General features: G+C 34.8%; 1 protein-coding gene across 1 annotated transcript; it reads left to right on the forward strand.

The window, feature by feature from the left end:
* Gycalpha99B (guanylate cyclase 1 soluble subunit alpha 2) lies at nt 1–16,326 on the forward strand. The gene is made up of 14 exons (XM_074137913.1): nt 1–200; nt 2,245–2,408; nt 2,725–2,789; nt 2,904–2,983; nt 4,164–4,339; nt 5,188–5,351; nt 6,276–6,514; nt 7,227–7,366; nt 8,224–8,403; nt 9,383–9,521; nt 9,998–10,164; nt 10,561–10,704; nt 10,991–11,145; nt 11,324–16,326. The coding sequence occupies exons 2-14, from the start codon at nt 2,247–2,249 to the stop codon at nt 11,514–11,516; spliced, it is 2,004 nt and encodes a 667-aa protein (XP_073994014.1). The 5' UTR covers nt 1–200; nt 2,245–2,246; the 3' UTR covers nt 11,517–16,326.
* The last annotated feature ends 1,738 nt before the right edge of the window (nt 16,327–18,064 follow it).

An 18,064-nucleotide genomic window follows, 5' to 3' on the forward strand; every position in this document is an offset into this window, starting at 1 on the left:
CGAAGGGGAGGTTATTTAGTTGTAGTTGAGAGTAGGATGCAGTTACGGGGCTTCAACTGCCCTTACTTTAGAATTATTACTAGTTTGAAATACTTAAATAAATTCACGCAGCCAATCTACCAATTTCATTCCAATGTTTTCAATAAATAAGTTTCAAACGAATTAAAGAAGTTTATATGTTACACCGTCACTTGAATACGGTAAGAATAAATTTTATCTTTATTAATAATTCTAGCGTTTGTACAAAAAGTACTTTCAACATAATGATGTCCTCTCCAGACAGAGTTGAAAGTACTTCCATAATTTACTGATAACAAATTCCATGAATAAAAAAAAGTACAAAGAAAAGATATACAAATTGTTAATGGAGCTATTGCTGGCGCATGTTATTCATCGAGTCAAGCTAAAACAGTTGCCACTGTCAACATCAGCTCAAGAAGTGCTTCTCCTTGCTACATATCAAGTTTCATATTTAATCAAATTAAATCATCAAATATTCTACAATATTTTCCATAAACTCTATACTTAGTATTCTTGATCAGACTTAGTTGTAAGAAATGACAAGTTTATGATAACACATCGCACACAACTTCCCCAAATAGCATTTATCTCGGGGACCAAATTCCCCCCCAAAAAGGGTGTACCCCACACAATCAAAACATTCTTTTTAGTGACGGGGCAAGATCTATGTGGTTACTGGATCCGATACTTGTCCTTGAACTTGGTTTTTATGAGAATTTATCGTAAAATCTGTTAGCAATTCGCCGCCCTCCAACGCTGATCGTAAACCTAGCCCGTAAAATAGTACGTTACATATCTATCTTAAAATTGACACTGAATTCCAGTGAATGTGAAAACAGAATCTGGTGTGAATTACACAACTTTCTCTTACTGTCATAATTATCACTTTCAATTAGCAAACTTTTTTTAAGTTGAATTCTGCTAAACTTAACTTATAGTTCTTGTTAATAGAAGGGGCTGTATGCCACCATTAATAGCAGAAAGTAAACTGGTTCACACATAATGTGCGTGCTTTTGTATTCCATCCGCCACATTACAGCGCCATTTTCAACCCGGGAAGTTTGGTTTTAATTCGAATTAAGTTTAGTATGATTTGCATTATAAAGCAAATCATTAGAACCCTTTACGAGAAAATTTAAAAAAAAAATAATAATAATGAAAATGTCTATTAAGTAAAATTGCAGTACCTGTTAACAGATTTTTCTCAAACTTATAATTCTAACAATATTTCTCATATATGCAACACGGAGCAGTAACTTGTCTTGAAGAGGCTCAATAGAGGGAAATTTAACTTAATACTTTTCACGGAATCTCCTAAACTGGGTAAAAATTTTCAAATTAAAATGTTAAAACTTTTATGATATCTTAGAATACGATGTTTAAGAACATGGTTGGTGCTATTTTTGAGAAAAATCGTGAAAAACTGAAAAATCGCTTTTGTAAAGTCGCATTTCTTATTGACGGATTTTGGTTAAAACCGTAGGAATAACAGCATGAAATTGGCTCTTTTTTTTCTAAGTTTTCTTAGATTTTTAATTTTTTTTTTTTTACTCACTCTGTTCACATACCCATAGGTCATGCGCTAGCAACATAATTTGCATGAAGAGGAAAACTCGAAACATGTAATCTGGTGAAGGTTCAATTACCAAACAAGATCAAAACACTTGCTCTTTCTAGGACTAACACACAGTATAAATTGATATTGGTATTATTGGCATTCATTTTGGGATGGATACCAAAATCCAGCTAGTCACTATCTTGTAGATACCTAAAGGCAAACGTACCCAGACCTCTGACGTACTGCTAGGTACCCAAGTACCGTGGGCTTAGGAGACAACATGTATAGTGTACATACATAGCACATTACTTGTACATTCTTTCACACACGAAAACGACATCACAAACAACACTAATAATTGCAAAAATCCACGCGCGTTGAAAATTGTTTCGAATACATGGCACAGTGATCACGCGTCCCCGAAGGAGTTTTATGTTGTTCGTGAGACAATTGGAGGGCCAAGAAATCTTACAGTATTTCCTCTAAACCTTTAAATGACCTCTGTCTTCAAAGTAGAATCCTGTTTTAGAATCAGCTTTGAAGAAAAATTCAGATCTCCATTCAAATCTCAAGCAGGTTTCTGAATTATAGTATTTAGTGCAATGCTAATTAACTTACGGACAGAATTGGTTCTCTACTTGCAGACTATCATTTTTCTGTTCAAGGGATGTGTGCATGTCCCTTCAGTATAAATGCAATACCAAATCAGAGTTCATCGAATGTCACGCAAGGATCTGGAGAGGTGGTGGCGGAAGAAGAGACCAGTGAAGCATGGCAGCTGACGTTAAATGATTTAAACAAAGCTATGTCTTTAATTACTAACCCAGTGGTAAGTGCTCTCTTAATATAATGATATTATGGATATGCTACAAGCTGCGTGCATGTTGGTCTGACCGGCCAAAGAAAGTAAATGGTTAGACGGTATTCTGTGAAAAATCACCATTTTAATTAGTTATATTATTTTCTTTTTTGCTTAACTTTCATTTGTCCTAGTAATCTGATCGTCAGGTGGGCAGCAATTCTTGCTGTCGGTCAGACCAGTTGCTCTGGCTGTTCAGAACTAAAGAACAGTTAAAGGATCCCACTACTTGTCACGAATTGTCTAAGTAATAAATCTTGGTAACATAATTTTCCAAAATTTTCAGAACACCGACATACAGCAGGCATTACAGCTAGTTCTGCAACGAGAACACGGCTACCAGGACATTCTGTAAGCTTACACATATTACAAAGAGTTGTGTTTAGGAGTTATGCAATTTAGAAGTCAGTGGAGAATGACGCGTGCGAGACTTCGAACTAACTATCCAATTACCGTTTGTTCTAGTGCAAGCATTCCATCTGATGTTATTTGTCCAAACTACAATTATATTGAAGATATTTATGAAATCGTTAATGAAGCTGTTGGTAAGTTAGTATCCAAATGGAAGTTTCAAAATTAGATATATTTTAATTAACATTTTTCACAACTAATAAAGTGTGTACAAAACACAAACATTTTTCAGTTTAAAATTAATGTATCTATTATTTACGCCTAGCCCCTGAATTTTGTATAATGCATTAATTATAATACACAGTTCATCGTGATTGTTGTAAACTACCTTCCCACAGCTATTCGATCCCTCGCTGATACCTTCCTTGGGTTCGGCATCAAAAACTTCTGCACTCCGTCTAGTTGTTAGCAGACATTTAATAAGTGATAAAAGTTGAAATTAAGGAAAGTCCATCGGGAATGGATTCGTAATCAACTACTATTAATGCTCCCCCCCCCCCAAACGCGCGATATCTACATTTCCTCAAATTAACTATTACATCTAAGAAACAGTCATGGTTTTCTAAAAAAGCCCACAATAGAACTGGCTTTTTATAGGAGAGAGTGTCCACTGTTGAGCACATAAAGGCATTACGCAAGTTTAACTGGTGTTTAGTAATATCAGACGTGTGAAACCAGGGAACTTAAAAATACTACCATTTTTTCATATCCTATCTTGCGACTGACTTCTAGTTGGAATGTCTATGTGGAGTCTCCTAACATTACGTGGACTATTTCATTCCGAATTATCCTAAATCTGCATCCAGATAGGTTAGTAGAGAGCCACTACAATAAACCACATAATTTCTGTGCGAGCATTAGTTCAAGGCACAATACTAAGTGAACTGTAGATGAGGATTGAATCTGATTGGGATTGAAAGTTTACCACCGAGATGCAGACCAGCAAATTAGACTGACTCTTCAAGGTCAGCTTTCAGTCAGCCCCTTTGGCATATGCAGCGTACGATAGATTTAAGAGTGTGGACTTCGGAGCGATTATGCATCCAAAGATAGGCTGAAATGAGTCATTGGTTATTGAAACTGGATGCCAAACGGCTGATGGTTTTTTTCCTGCCAAATACTACTAAGGTCACTGGCGCCACAGCTCGTTGCTTAGGTATCCAGCCGATCATATTTAACACGAGTCTAGGCTGCTTGGCCCTGATTACTATCAGTGTGCAAAGAGATTCCCACTTCCGCTAATAATCTTACAACTCTTGCTGATTCTCATCATTCTATCATTTATTTTTATATATTTATTATTATTTTTTTTAGGCAGTGGAATAATATTGGTGCAAAAAATTGGTGAAGCAATTGTTGAGAAGTGTATTGTTGGGCAGGAATTGAAAGCACTGCGTGCTTTAGGACCTGATTTCCCATCCTTCCTTGCAACACTTGATGGAGTTTTGCAAACGCTAAAGCCTGATCATCAACCAGAATTACATACAACTGTGAGTGAAATATTGCTGCATTAAGATTTATTATAAAGAGTGCTGGATTTGCTGTAAGCTACCTAACAATCTGGCCGGATTGAGCGCACTTTCCTAAAAATATTGTACTGTACTAGTCACTCGACAGAATGTTTTTATTTCCAGTTACTACACGTAACAGCAACTTTTTAAATCACATTTCTTTTCAAAATTGAATGAGTTTTGCCGAAATTGTATGTTTAGAGATCTCTTGAATCAAAAAAATGTTAATAAAATAAAAATTGTGGGCATACTCTCCCGACTTTCTCAACCTCAACTTCCGTAATTAATTTTCTTGAAAGTCAGAATTCGTACAAAAAAAAGATAGTTGACTTCAATATCGTACATGTTCACTTGCTATGATACATGGGTGCAGTTAAAATAATCAAGACTTCACAATTCCCCCATTCTAGATCCTATCTATGATCATTCCCTGATACAAAGTTTCAAACCAAAATGATGGGTCTAACGTAAGTTGTGCTCGATGAAAGAACACGAGACTTTTTAGTCTGCCAAGAAAATTAAGAAAAAAAGCTGACATTCTTCCAACGTAAACATATCAATATAAACTTTAGAATAATAGGCTTGCAGAGGCCAGATTGATTTACTTGTGTGTATTTACAGTAGAAAAATTCTTGCATAATCAAGCGGAATACCGCTTAATTAAACTTGTAGTAACACAGCAAGGTAGAGAACCTTGCCCGTTGGGTATTTCGGCCATATAGTCTTCCAATAATACATACTTCAAACTGACAAATTATTTTTTTATTTTAAACCAAATATAGCATAATAAAAATTACTAAAAACGTTGACACCATGCTTCCTTTCAGTTATATTCAAGTACTCATAATGGAGATACAGAGATTCTGGTAGAAATTTATGAAAGTTCTGAAGCTAAAATGCATTTATTTTCTGGGGCTTTCATGGCTATTGGTAAACACGTTTACAAGACCCAAATAGATATTGATATTACCCAAGAGCAGGATAAATTCAAGTAAGTATTACACTATATTTGCTTTATCTCAGCTAGCCAAGGATTGAGCTCGATGTTATAATAATATTTTTTTTTTTCACAGGCTCTGCAGCCCGTGTAGGTAGTCAGAGAGCATCTCGCTCCCCCTCACCCTTTCTTTCTCAAACCGTGTTCCCTTCCTTCGGGTTTATTTCTATACAACTTACCAGCTATCCTATCTCTATCCATGCGCTCCACATGTCTGGCCAGTAAAGTCTTTCTCCTTCAATTTCTGCGACTATGACTGGCGACGCATTTAGCTTATCAAGTTCACTGTTTCTTCTTATTTTCTAAACTTCGTCATCCAGTTTAAGACCAAATATTTTCCACACAAGTTTTCTCTCCTACTCCCAAAATGTTACTATCGTTCCGGCTCACCAACAATGTCTCAGATCCATACATTACCACCGGACGAATAATATTTTTATAGATACGGAGTTTATGTTTATGCGAGTTTTTTCAGGTCGTTATCATATGGAATTTTATTTGCATGAAAATTGATTAATTATGCATTCTTCTGAAATTTTTATGCCTCGAAAAGTATTTTGGGTATCCCTGCGCTATATGGTTAATTTTTTCACTTATTTGTGAATAATAATATTACTTCTTTTTTTTAATTTCCCATACAATTCTATATATGAACTGTGTTAAATGAAGATATGTGGCCGAGCAACAATTATGCATATCTAAGGTCATTTGGTTTGGACTGGCCATAAAAAGCAATGCAAACCAATCTTAAACTAGCTCTAGTGTTGCGGATGCTCAAGAATGGCTGATGCGTCACTTTAGTTGTAGCGGCCTGTCTCTCCTACCTCTTAAATTCTCATGCTGAAATAACTTGTTAACACATTACAACCGCGTTTGTTTCAATTGCGCTTGTTTTACTTTTGATTTTGTGAATTTCAGGTTGTTAATTAAGACGCAGAAAGTATTTGACGTAGAAGAAGTTGACGATGACAATGTGGACATCATTACCAAGTGCAATATCACAACCAATTTATCCACTTTACCTACTGATTTACCAATTGGCATCAATACATTTTGCACGGCATTTCCATGGCATTTTATAGTCGATAATCAATTGGACTTTGTACAACTAGGCACGGGTTTTGCTTCAATAATTGGCAATAAATTAGATGAAATCGGTAAGTTTTTGTAATAATTTGAAATTAAAAATGTATGCAAAACTTGTAAGTTGGTATAGTAAAATGGTGGTTTAGGAAAAACTCTGCATAACAATAAATTTTGTTCGAAGAATGGATCAAAGGGTTAGTTGACATTTCAAAAAGCAATGCAAACATGCATCTGGAGTCGACTGTTGGAAGAAGTGTCTCCATTCGAAAGAAATGAAGGTGGCTTGATTCTCTTTAAATTTAAAGTTTGCTGGAGTTGCTGCAATGTCCAGTCTCTAAATTATATCCTAGTTAAATTTGAATTTATTCTCTTTTAATTTGTAAGAGGAAGTATAGCAATCACGCATGATTTTTGAGCTTTAAAAGTTAACTAATACTTGCTACTCTTTGAAATTTTGTAAACATATCATTTGCAATGTCTTAAAGTAATCAGGAAATGTTTTCTTTTATAATAATAAAGCCTCGCCTTTTATGATTAGCTGTTGTGTATTTGCTGACAAGCCGATACTATTGAAAATGTACTCACTGGTTCACCAACAGGTGTTATATTGCACAATCGTATGTTCATCTTGTTTGAATGTGTATGTTCGTGAAAAAGAGAGATTGAGGAAGTGAATGAGAGCGAAGTATGTTGTACGCTCAAGTTTACACCTTAAGAAAGTAGATGACAGCCATTAAAGATTTGCAGTCTGTATGAATTTGTTTAAATTTTTATCTATTGCAGGTACTAAATTTTATAAATACTTGGAATTAGTAAGGCCACATGGCCTAGACATTACATTCGATGGAATTATTAAAAGGGCTCAGTCGCCGTTTGTTTTAAAAATTTCTTTACCATCGCCTTATGAAGTTACACAAGCTCAGGTAAGTTGTGCATTCTTACGCGGAGATCCCTGGTTCTAATACAGCAGCTAGCCCATAGATTTTCTCTTCCTAGGAGCTTCTTACAACTCACTGTCCGGTGACGGGCAGTGTTGTCTGTAACGAGAGAGCACTGTCCGGAGGCCAGCAGTGCACTGAAAAAAGCTCCAGGTGCCAATAACCTCAGATGTTGACGCGCCTTAAATCATTAAAAAAAAAAATTACTGTAGTCGAACAAATATTAATTTAGAAGTATTTAAAAAATATTTGACTAACAAATTGCTTCGTTCTTATTTAGAATAAAATTAAACATTAGAGCAACTTCTTTACATTTACATACATATAAATAATAAAAAATCACTTTTTCTTTTTGTACTTAATATTAAATTTTGTCAAAATTGTAACCAAAATTACAAGGATTAATAATACATGTTATTCTGAATTTAACTAATTCACTCTTAAGTATAAATAATGAACATAATTAGGTAAAAATCTGCCTAACAAAATTTTCAGCAATTCGCAATAATTGACGATGGTTATTTTGGATGGTTGTTATACGGAAATTTTCTTTTATTAGAAACGAACATGTAGTTCACAAAATTATCTAGCAAAATGCAAAGAATTCAGCGAGACTTTTCTACTTATAATGGATGTTTAGCCCATTAAAAGGGATTTCTTCAGAGGATAACCTCAGTCAAAACTCGCATGTGAGCCAGTTACTTCACAAAAAAATTAAATACAAAATCGGCCTGCAGCTTTTTTAATAGAACTTGATGCAATGCACAGACGTATATTGCTGGATGTTAGGCTTTTTGTTTGATAACTCGCATGATGATGTGATGAACCGTTCTGTTCTCCAGGGACTAGAATTGAAAGGGCAGATGGTGCACTGTCAAGAATCTTCTTGCCTTCTGTACATTGGATCTCCATCGCTGGACGGATTAGATAGCCTAAATGCTCGAGGACTGTTCATCAGTGACATTCCCCTGCACGATGCTACGAGAGACGTCATTTTGGTTGGAGAACAAGCTAGAGCACAAGTAAGTTGTAACACCAGATCTTTGTAATGCATTCGATGCAGGGCAGACGTTATTTTACGAATGTGGCGGTTTCGACCATCTTTCATTCGGTTAAAAAACCGAGTATGGCTCCTCAGATCAAAATGCTTCATGTCATGTCGCACAATATGAGCTGCGCAACTAAGGATTGATCAATTGGTTCTATTCATCCACCTCAATGCTAAGTCCTACGAATCTTATAAGACCACTCTAGGTTTTCTGCACATTTTTCGTGGTTAGCGCGTATCTTTCAATATTTAGGTACGTTGACTAAATTAGATAATAAAACAAACGGATATATTAATAAAAATCCATGAATGTAATTAATTGTAACTAAAGATGAGACTGCTGAAAAAAACTTGTCTGCGTTCCTTACCATTTTGCAAATCTTCCGCACCTCTGTATTTAGAGAAATAAAAAATAAAAAATTTTAATGGAAATTGGTCGCTAGTCTAAAGTAGGAGTGGCTTTGTTCTTTCCTCTTAATAGAGTAATCGTTTATTTTTTAGGCAGAACTTGACGTTCAACTACTAAATCAGGAAAAATAAATTAGGTGTTATGGACGGAGAGAAGGGCGGAAACTCATACTTTACTGTTAACTTTTTGCCAACAAATAAAAAGTCGCAAACTACACCTGGACTCGAACTGGGGCTCTCCCACTTATTTGTCCAAAATCATAGCCACTCCGCTAGGATAAAAATGAAATCTTTTTTTTGTGGACTTAATATAATTCTTGATTAATTGTTCTTCTCTTCTCTAAAGGTAAAAAGTAAGTTTGCCTCAAGCATGGCTAGGCATTGTAACCATTTCAGTTTTAGGATGCGTTTCGAGCAGCGAAACTGTTTCTGAACCATATTGAGTGGATTCTCGCGACCTTGCCTTATTATACTTACGTTCTATCTTTCCATTGGCCCCTACATCATTCCTTGAAATTTACTAAATTAGTCATATATTTTTTTAGGATGGTCTCAGGCGAAGGATGGATAAATTAAAAAATTCTATCGAAGAGGCAAGTTTAGCTGTAAATAAAGAACGGGAGAAAAATATTAGTTTATTGCACCTGATATTTCCTCCAGATATAGCTAAACGTTTGTGGCTAGGTAAGCTAAAAAATTTTTTTTCACTTTTACTGATAGTGGTTAAAACGACGGCTAAGCAATTTCATTTGTATTACTGATTGTAAGGCAAAGCTGTGACATCCTGGGACGATGTGGCATGAAAACGTAAATTTAGCCTAATCTAACCTTTATCAAGAACTATTTAAATTTAGCCATAGTTCAGCTACATGCGAAAAGAATTCTTGTAAAAAAGTGTTACGAATTCCTAGTGACCAGCTCATAAAAGATACATCACACTACATAGGTAGATGATTAAAACAAGTTTGCTTTTACTGTATCTTGTAACTGAGCGGTACAATGTGCGTGATGAACATGTTTCATGTTCACCAAGCCTTCTGAGGACGTCAATACCAAGTGGTGGCCAATAAACTAATCAAGCTAAAGTTGTACAATCTATGTGTGTGCTCCCAGCTCTTTTCGACTCTAACTAGACTTAAATTATTCTTTTATCTCATTAGGCGAACAAATTGATGCAAAAACGCACGACAACGTAACCATGTTGTTCAGCGATATCGTTGGTTTTACATCCATCTGTTCAACAGCCACTCCATTTATGGTTATAAACATGCTGCAGAATTTGTACACACAATTTGATATATTTTGCGGAAAACTGGACGTTTACAAGGTACTTTGAAGTTGATTAGTATAAAATTGAAATTACTTTTATTGCACACTGTTAATTGTCGTGTTAGCCTCAACAAGAAAGCATAAAAAAATCATAACTGTAGTGGATCTGCTATAAGTGCATGTTTTAGAAACTTAATTTTCCAAGTATGAAGAAAACTAGTTAAATGGAAACTTGAGAAATACACGAGAAGTTGCTACGGTTAACTGTTCGTTGTGGTCAAATATATTTAGAATGCACCGGACCCCAAGCAGGCTCTACGTTGCCCTATCTTAACCAAACTTCATTCAGGAATTCTAAGCGTCAAATTGAGCTGATTTTGGTTTCTGAAAGGGTCCTCATTTAAATAAATTAATTATATTTTCTGTTAATTTTTTTTTGTGTGTGTGTGTGTAGGTGGAAACTATTGGTGATGCCTACTGTGTGGCAGCTGGTCTGCATAGGGTCAGTAACTACCATGCGTTGCAAATTGCTTGGATGGCTCTACACATGATGGACACATGTACCTCGCATGTGACCCACGATGGCAAGCCTATAATGGTAGAATACTGTTTACCTATGATGTTATTAAGCAGCTCCTTTGCTCTAATGAATAAATACTAAAAATGGTTTAATGCAGCGGCTAGACTGGCAAAGCTTCTGTCCAGATGAAGTTGCATTTTCTCTAGAAGCAGCCTTGAAAGCTGACAGTAATGAGAGAACACTGCCCGCAGGCAATGTAGTAGTCGCAACTGGTATTGCGCAGAGAAAGTTACACACCTTCAAGTCCCTTAAAAAAAAAATAAGATTGCTAATGTTTTAATGATTGATGCTTTATGATTTTTAGATGCGCATTGGAATCCATACAGGCACCGTTCTGGCAGGGGTTGTTGGCGTTAAAATGCCACGATACTGTCTGTTCGGACACAATGTTACAATAGCCAATAAATTTGAATCGGGATCAGAGCCTTTGAGGATTAATATCAGTCCAACGACCTTCAAGTTAGTTCCAATTTTACTTACCGCTTATTTAAGTTTTCAATCACGAATGAGCTCCACAAGGAGTTACTTCTAGATGTTGCAAATCTGAGGCAACAAGAGCAGAAATCAAGACCAGTTAGGGCATCCGTCCGATAATCAAGACTGTAAGCGCTCTGTTTAATTAGTTTCAACTTTCCAGGTGGCTGCAGGAGCACGAAGGGTTCCTACTGGAACCCCGACCCAGGGAACGTCTGCCAAAAGAACTTCCTCCTTCTGTTAGCGGAACTTGCTATTTTCTAAACGGGTATATTAACGAAAACGTCTCGCAGGATGCCGCTCTAGGTGATCATATTAAATTTGCTGTTGAACAAATTGGTCTAAATACAATATAGTCCGTCCTTTTTAAAAACAGCAATCAAGTCAAAACAAACCAATAAAAATAAATAATTATTTCTTTAAGAGTTTTCTACTATATTGCTATTTATTTAAGTGTAACAAAAGTGTTGCGTGGTGCATACATTTTAGTTGAATTGTACTCTGTTGTAAAGTTCACTGTTCGGATACAGACCTCTTTGATCGCTTAAATCAGTCACTATTCGGTTGTTTTAGCCGCTGCTTCTTCTTCACGCGTGACTATTAGTCCTGAATTGCAGTGAAAATTGATCGCAGCAAACGAGAGTCACTAGGCTCCGATGAGAACTCTTCCAAATTTTATTGTTCTGTTTCTAGAGTCTATCTTATTTGTTTCAAAAACTACTTCTATTTTACTTCTTCTACTTTAGCAGTTTATAGTAGAGGCTTGTGATTTAACAAAAAGTAAGTTAACGCCTCTATTTTTCTCTTATGATAGTTTAGCGTCCGACTTCGTCCACTTTTTCTTTTCTTTTTTTCAATAGGGAAAGCGCGTCATCTAATGTCATTGGCGCCCGGGGTCATTTCAGTGCGTTGTACGCTTCGCACAGTTTCTTTCGTCAAGAAAACACCCTCCTAAACATCACCAGACAATGTGCTGGAGACACTCCTAGGAAGAAGTGCAGCCTGCTGAACTCGAACGTGGAGCCTCTGCATAAATATATCTGCCTACGGATTGTTATTATGATTGGGGAAGTCAAAGTCACGCTATCAACAGCTTTTCCGGCAACATAGCTGTCTTCACACAACAACGGATCTAGAACAGGACAAAAATCCAGAGTCGGATTTGAACCGGGTGGTCATCCAAATACCGGAATGGGTATTCGCTGTAGTCTCAAAAAGGCGGACAGTAACCTATAGTTCCTCCTAGTCATTTCTTTACAGACTTAATCTAATCTCTTCACGTCACTATGCTTAGTAAGGGAGATAGTTGCTTGGAATCTAAAAGATTTAAATGAAAGACACGGCTCAGCAGCTCTACCAATTCCATATCAGATGACTGGAACATAAGATATTTAGAACATTAGATTGCTGACAACATACCTACTCAGCCATAACGATAAATGCTGTGCCCCATTCTATGCCAAAAAATTGTTTTTGGCTATTCGTGTGAAGGGTGTGTCAGAGCGGGCTACTTCAAGACAGTATCACTGCGATTTACACTTCTCATTGCCCTCTTTCTTTCTCATCACCCGAGCAATGTCAGTTAGTTTTAAGTCATGTAATGTCCATCACACTGGATAAAATTCAAAATTATTTGAATTAATTCAGAATTCAAAATTAGTTGTATTAATACAACCGTATTTTTATCACTATGCTTCCTATTAGTTACCAAGTAGCGATAGAAAATAATTATGGGACACCTGGCTTTTGTTACACTTTAATATTTTTGCATAAAGTTTAGTTTTAAGCACATTCTTCAGCTATTTACTAAAATAAATAAAATATATTATTTGATACAAACACAAAGTGACCAATATATACTGTAAATACTTGTTAGAAACTATGAATAAAATATTAAGTTAGGGAGTTGATATTTTTAAAAGGCAAAATAAACTTAGAGAAAATGCTAATCAAAAAATAAATTCTATCTTCCTAAATAAAATCAAAATATTGATTCTAATCTAAAAAGTAAATATGCTTAAATTTATATGCAACAAAAATAATTAAAAGTATTATTACTTAGCAGAAATCCCTTAGAAATGTTTAAACAAAGTTTTGTTACAAGTACCCAGATGGGTATTTCTGTTTAGTTTCATAGTAAGAGCAAGTGTCACAATTGTGCCAAATTTTCAAAACTGAGTTTTCATGAAAATTCATGATTTGAGCTTTAGCTGAAAATGAAAACGCGGTTTTTAGAATAGAAGGGCGTTTGCGTGTGGATAAGTCACAAACAAATTTTTTTACAATAAACCAACTCTCACCAATACAGACTGAACAAGACTAAAATCTAGAGTAACCAGTACTAACTAAAAAAAACACACACATTGATTAATATTATACTTAACAATTGAATCTTATTTCATCTTTCCACAATTTTATTGTAAATTTGTACTTAATTTTTGTGAAGCTGGAAAACCCACACACCAGTAGTGAGAGCAGTTTCTAAAAATCACTTTTTAGGACTCAGTGATGCTCAAAACATTATTTTATGTTGAGTCTAAATAGCGAAGTTAGTTAGAGCAAGAATATGTAGCAAATTAGAGGTTTGCTAGATCAATGGCAGGTGATTGGTAGTAGCAAATCCATTAGGGTGGTAAAAATTAGATGGCGGTGGAACTAGAAAGAATTAGGGATTGCTTTGAGCACAAAATTGCATCAATAAGCTGCATGAATAGAATGTATATTTTTCAGAGAAATGTCAGTTGTGAGATGCGATGTCCTTGCTAATCTTGTGTAGTTATTGTAAAACACGGTTTGTAATAAGAACTAAACAAATAAAATACTAAAACTAAAGATAATAACAAAATATGAACTAAAGATGATAGGAAAATGTTAACAATTTCTTCATTGTTGTTTTTCAATATACTTATCACTATCAGTGTTTTACACCTCATCTAGATTAAAGCATTTTCGAATTTGTCGAGCAACTTTCTAGTCCAGATATTTCGGACTTTAGTTTACTAAGATTGCTTGTAAAATCAGGAAACGTCATGCACTCGAGTTGTGAGGGAGTTCTATAGAGAACCCCAAAAAGAGATGTCTGTCTTTCTATCTGAAAGCAGCTAACCCCAATAGTTGAAGTAACTTGTACAAGAATTAAACTCTCATTTACAAACAAGGGTGAAATTGTCAGCTGAATTCGTACTATCTTCATTCAATTCACAAATTTTCCACATTTCTACAAACTACTTTTTGTTGTAAATAATACTTACTAGATGTATGTTCGCTTCATTTATAATTTTTGAAAGAAAGCTAAAAAATTCTTACTTTGTTTGAGTAATTCTTACAGTGCTGTAATCAGATTTTATTTTCATCAAGGAAGATTTATTTATTTATCAAAAATCGCTGTTGACTAGTGCATAGTACTTTTCAGTGGGTGATAAAAGTTACCAACCACAGAGACTTCAAGTGCGAAGAATAATTTCTTAGTTCCCTAAAACTGCTATTTGCTCAACAAAAAAAATATTTTTTTTTCTCCCGCCAAAATAATTGCTTATCGCAGTAATTTATTTTTTGCCGGCCCAAGAAAAATATCAGTAAAATACGGTACTTTTGACAATTCCATAAGTGGTGTCCAACAGAACTGGTGGTCAAACCAACCAGTTTGCCAGAATTTTGTAATAAATAATTTAAAATAGGTTCTTATCTCTTCCCTCGGTCGTGCTACAACAATCCTTCAATTACTTCAAATTTCAAAAGTTTGGGCTCTATTTTCTTGTCAGAAATGTCAGCGCTCTAATTGAAGCAAAAATTATTGTCATTAAGGTGAATACAGGTAGAAGGTGTGGCCGTCCAGTCATTGTGTAAATTATCTACCAAAAACCGTACAGTGTGGGGTAGGAGTGCAAGACCATAAATGTCTCTGTCACTCTTCACCTCAGTTATGTCTATTGATATCTAACATCTTCAAGTCCTTTTTCATAAAAATAATTGTTAAACCGCCAAATTTCAAAATTTAATTAACAAAACTATTAAAACTTCTTGAGATGCATGAAGAATCAGATTTTTCTTGTTGTAATTATTGTAGCGAACCTCTTTTTTGTGAACGTTTTTTTCTGTTTTATTTCAATTAAACACAAGTTTTATATGAATTCGGCCTGTTAAGATAGTTTACTTAGAAAGGAAATAAATTTGAAAATATGGCAAAATTGTATTGTAGTTTAATGTTTAATTTGTTGCTCTTGTTAATTGCGTTAATAAATATCCTCAGAAACTTCAGCTTGCCTCTCGGCAATCTCTCCATTCTATTTCTAGTCTAATTACACGGTCTGTGTGTATTACAACACCTAAAAATTTTTATAATCAGACAAATCATTGCACTTTCTTTCTCTGGACGTATTCCGTGTTGGTAGTTATTGAGAATAGCGGCAAGTCTAAATCAGTACCGCTGTCTGTTTAGAAAATAATAAATCAGTAATCAGCGATGAGGCTGTCCAAGGTGGCTCGTGAGAACTGTGTAAGAGCGGCCTAGTTAAGGCTCGATGCAAGCTCAGAAGCTGCTAGGTTCTGAACCCTGCTACTGCAACCTTGGTTTGCAGTGCTCGGAGTTCTGTACTGAATAAGTGCACGGCGCTCATCTAGCACCAACCGTTCATGGCTTATACTTATCATCTTTCATTTTTTCTCGCAGCAAAGATCGTCATGTGTCAATTTTGTTCTTCCCTCTTCAAGTTTCTAACGGCATTCTAGTAATTGTACTAGCCGGTCAAATTGACTAGAAGTTAAGAAAGTCAAACCATGATGTTTAATTGGTAAAAGTTATTTTGGTTTGTTATTCACTCCAAGGACAAATATATAATTAAATAAAATATTTATCAATAAATAACGTAGAGTAAATAAATAATCATAATGAAAACAAAAATAAATTTAATCATGAATGTCTGTGATGCAAATCTTTCTAGGTACTATCTTTTATTATTAAATACAGCTCCAAGAGCGAGTTCTATGCCACAATAAATATAATTAGCTGAAAATTTATATATATATAAATAAATATTGTAATAATGATAACTTAATTGTAATAAAGATAATTTAACCAGCAATAACTTAATGTATACTAAAAAAAAATAATAAATAAATAAGCAAACAAAAACAATGCAGAAAAAATAGATTAGTAAAAAATGAAAATACATTTTTTTATTCTTTACTATTTATCCTGTCCAAACTTTCTAGCACAGCAGCTTTTTCTAAGGATGTGAGGTTTGATTTTTGAAGATTACAGAGTAGAAAAAAATGTTTTGCATGAACACAAGACTTTCACTTACTATAACATACATATATTCGAAATTCTTATATTTTTTTTCTTAAAAACTGAAATTGTTATTTAACGGTTATATGAGCTCAATGTTATTCCATTTCATTATAATAAAACCTAAAAGAGATTGGCCTGCTTTGTAAAAGACATAACTGGAGCCGTTACAATTCTTATCAAATATTATACATGAGTGAGAATAAGCTGAAATGGAAGTTGAAGGAACAACATAACGTTATCCTTTCCACAGATGGATTTTCAGCATGAAATAAAGTTGGTCTATATGTGAGTACACGAAGTTGAAAGACATTCATGGGAGCCATTTTCGCGAAAATCGCAAAAACTTACTTTGATTCGACGAAGTTGAGTAGCATTTCCGGTTGGCTGATTTTATCAAAATTTTAGGTTCCGTGATAGCATCATTAATGTTGGATGAGTGATGATCGATCCACACAAAACAATTTGTAAAATCATTTTTTTTTCCTCAAGTACCTCTAAACGAGTATTTCTGATTTGTAAGCAAAATCCTGTACAATGGCATCCTCCTTTTACGAGAAGAAAAATATAGTAAAAAAAAAAAAAAAATAGGCGTATAAACGAACAGAATATTGAATAATGAAAATTTAATGGAGTTTAATATTAGATTGCCACACCTAACTGTCATCTCTAAAGTTCCAATCAAAATCAACCAACCGCTTTTTACTAACTGGTTTTTTAGCGATTTTCAAGAATTGATCGACTTTATTGGACGATTGTCATTATTAACTTGGCGCACAAGTTTACTGTTCAACCATAGAGCTCCAACCTCTTCTCTTTAAAATATTATTTTCCAGAAAAATGGCTAAAATCCGTTTAAGGCACCTCATTGGTACACTTCCGCTATAAAATACTACAGTACATTTATTAGGCACATTTAAAGCGCTTGAGTACATTATAAACTGGTGAACAGGTGTTAAGTTGAAGCTGATTATGGAAGGATTCTTGCCAGTGCTGAAATTTTGGCATTTTAAGTAGATATACCAGCAACTATGGAACTCTCTGAGTGCGTTCTGAACTTAACTTAGAGAGACTGCATCAGAAATGCAAGAGTTACAGAGAATTCCCAAATAATCAACAAAATGTACAATGTGCATGTGTGATGTGTATGATGATGAGCTAGAGTTTGCCTGTGGGCATGTTGTGTGACTGTTAGGGGTGCAAGTAGCAAGTGTAAGTGTTCTTAGGCTAGACTAGATTTGAAAAATCATATAGCTGATCTTAAAAATACTTTAAAAAGATGAACCTTAATTAAAAAACCAACGCAATAAATTCTCTTCTGTGAACTAAACTCCTTGTACACAGAAAATCATTTATAAGTAAATATTTATCTACCAGCTCTGTCACCTATGTACAAGTTCAGTTTACGGCAAGCCCCCTCAGCGAACAATTTATTCACCTAAATTATTTTATACTTTATTTTGCTGAACATGTAAATAACATTACACTGCCTTAGCTAAACTTTTTTTTTGTAATAACTAACTCCCAAATTAGAATTTTCTGTTGAATAAGAGAGTACGTAAATTTACATCACTTATGTAAGGTGACAGATCATAACTTGACTTACCTAAGATAACA

This window comes from Rhodnius prolixus, unplaced genomic scaffold, assembly GCF_049639745.1.
Source record: "Rhodnius prolixus isolate KJV_2025 unplaced genomic scaffold, Rpr scaffold_11, whole genome shotgun sequence".
Taxonomy (NCBI): domain Eukaryota; kingdom Metazoa; phylum Arthropoda; class Insecta; order Hemiptera; family Reduviidae; genus Rhodnius; species Rhodnius prolixus.

Excerpts from the sequence above, each read along its gene's own strand:
- Gycalpha99B (XM_074137913.1), top strand. The coding sequence starts at position 2,247 with ATGTGTGCATGTCCCTTCAGTATAAATGCAATACCAAATCAGAGTTCA. Across the intron at positions 2,790-2,903 it reads CACGGCTACCAGGACATTCT|TGCAAGCATTCCATCTGATG; the intron begins GTAAGCTTACAC and ends CGTTTGTTCTAG. Across the intron at positions 7,367-8,223 it reads ATGAAGTTACACAAGCTCAG|GGACTAGAATTGAAAGGGCA; the intron begins GTAAGTTGTGCA and ends TCTGTTCTCCAG.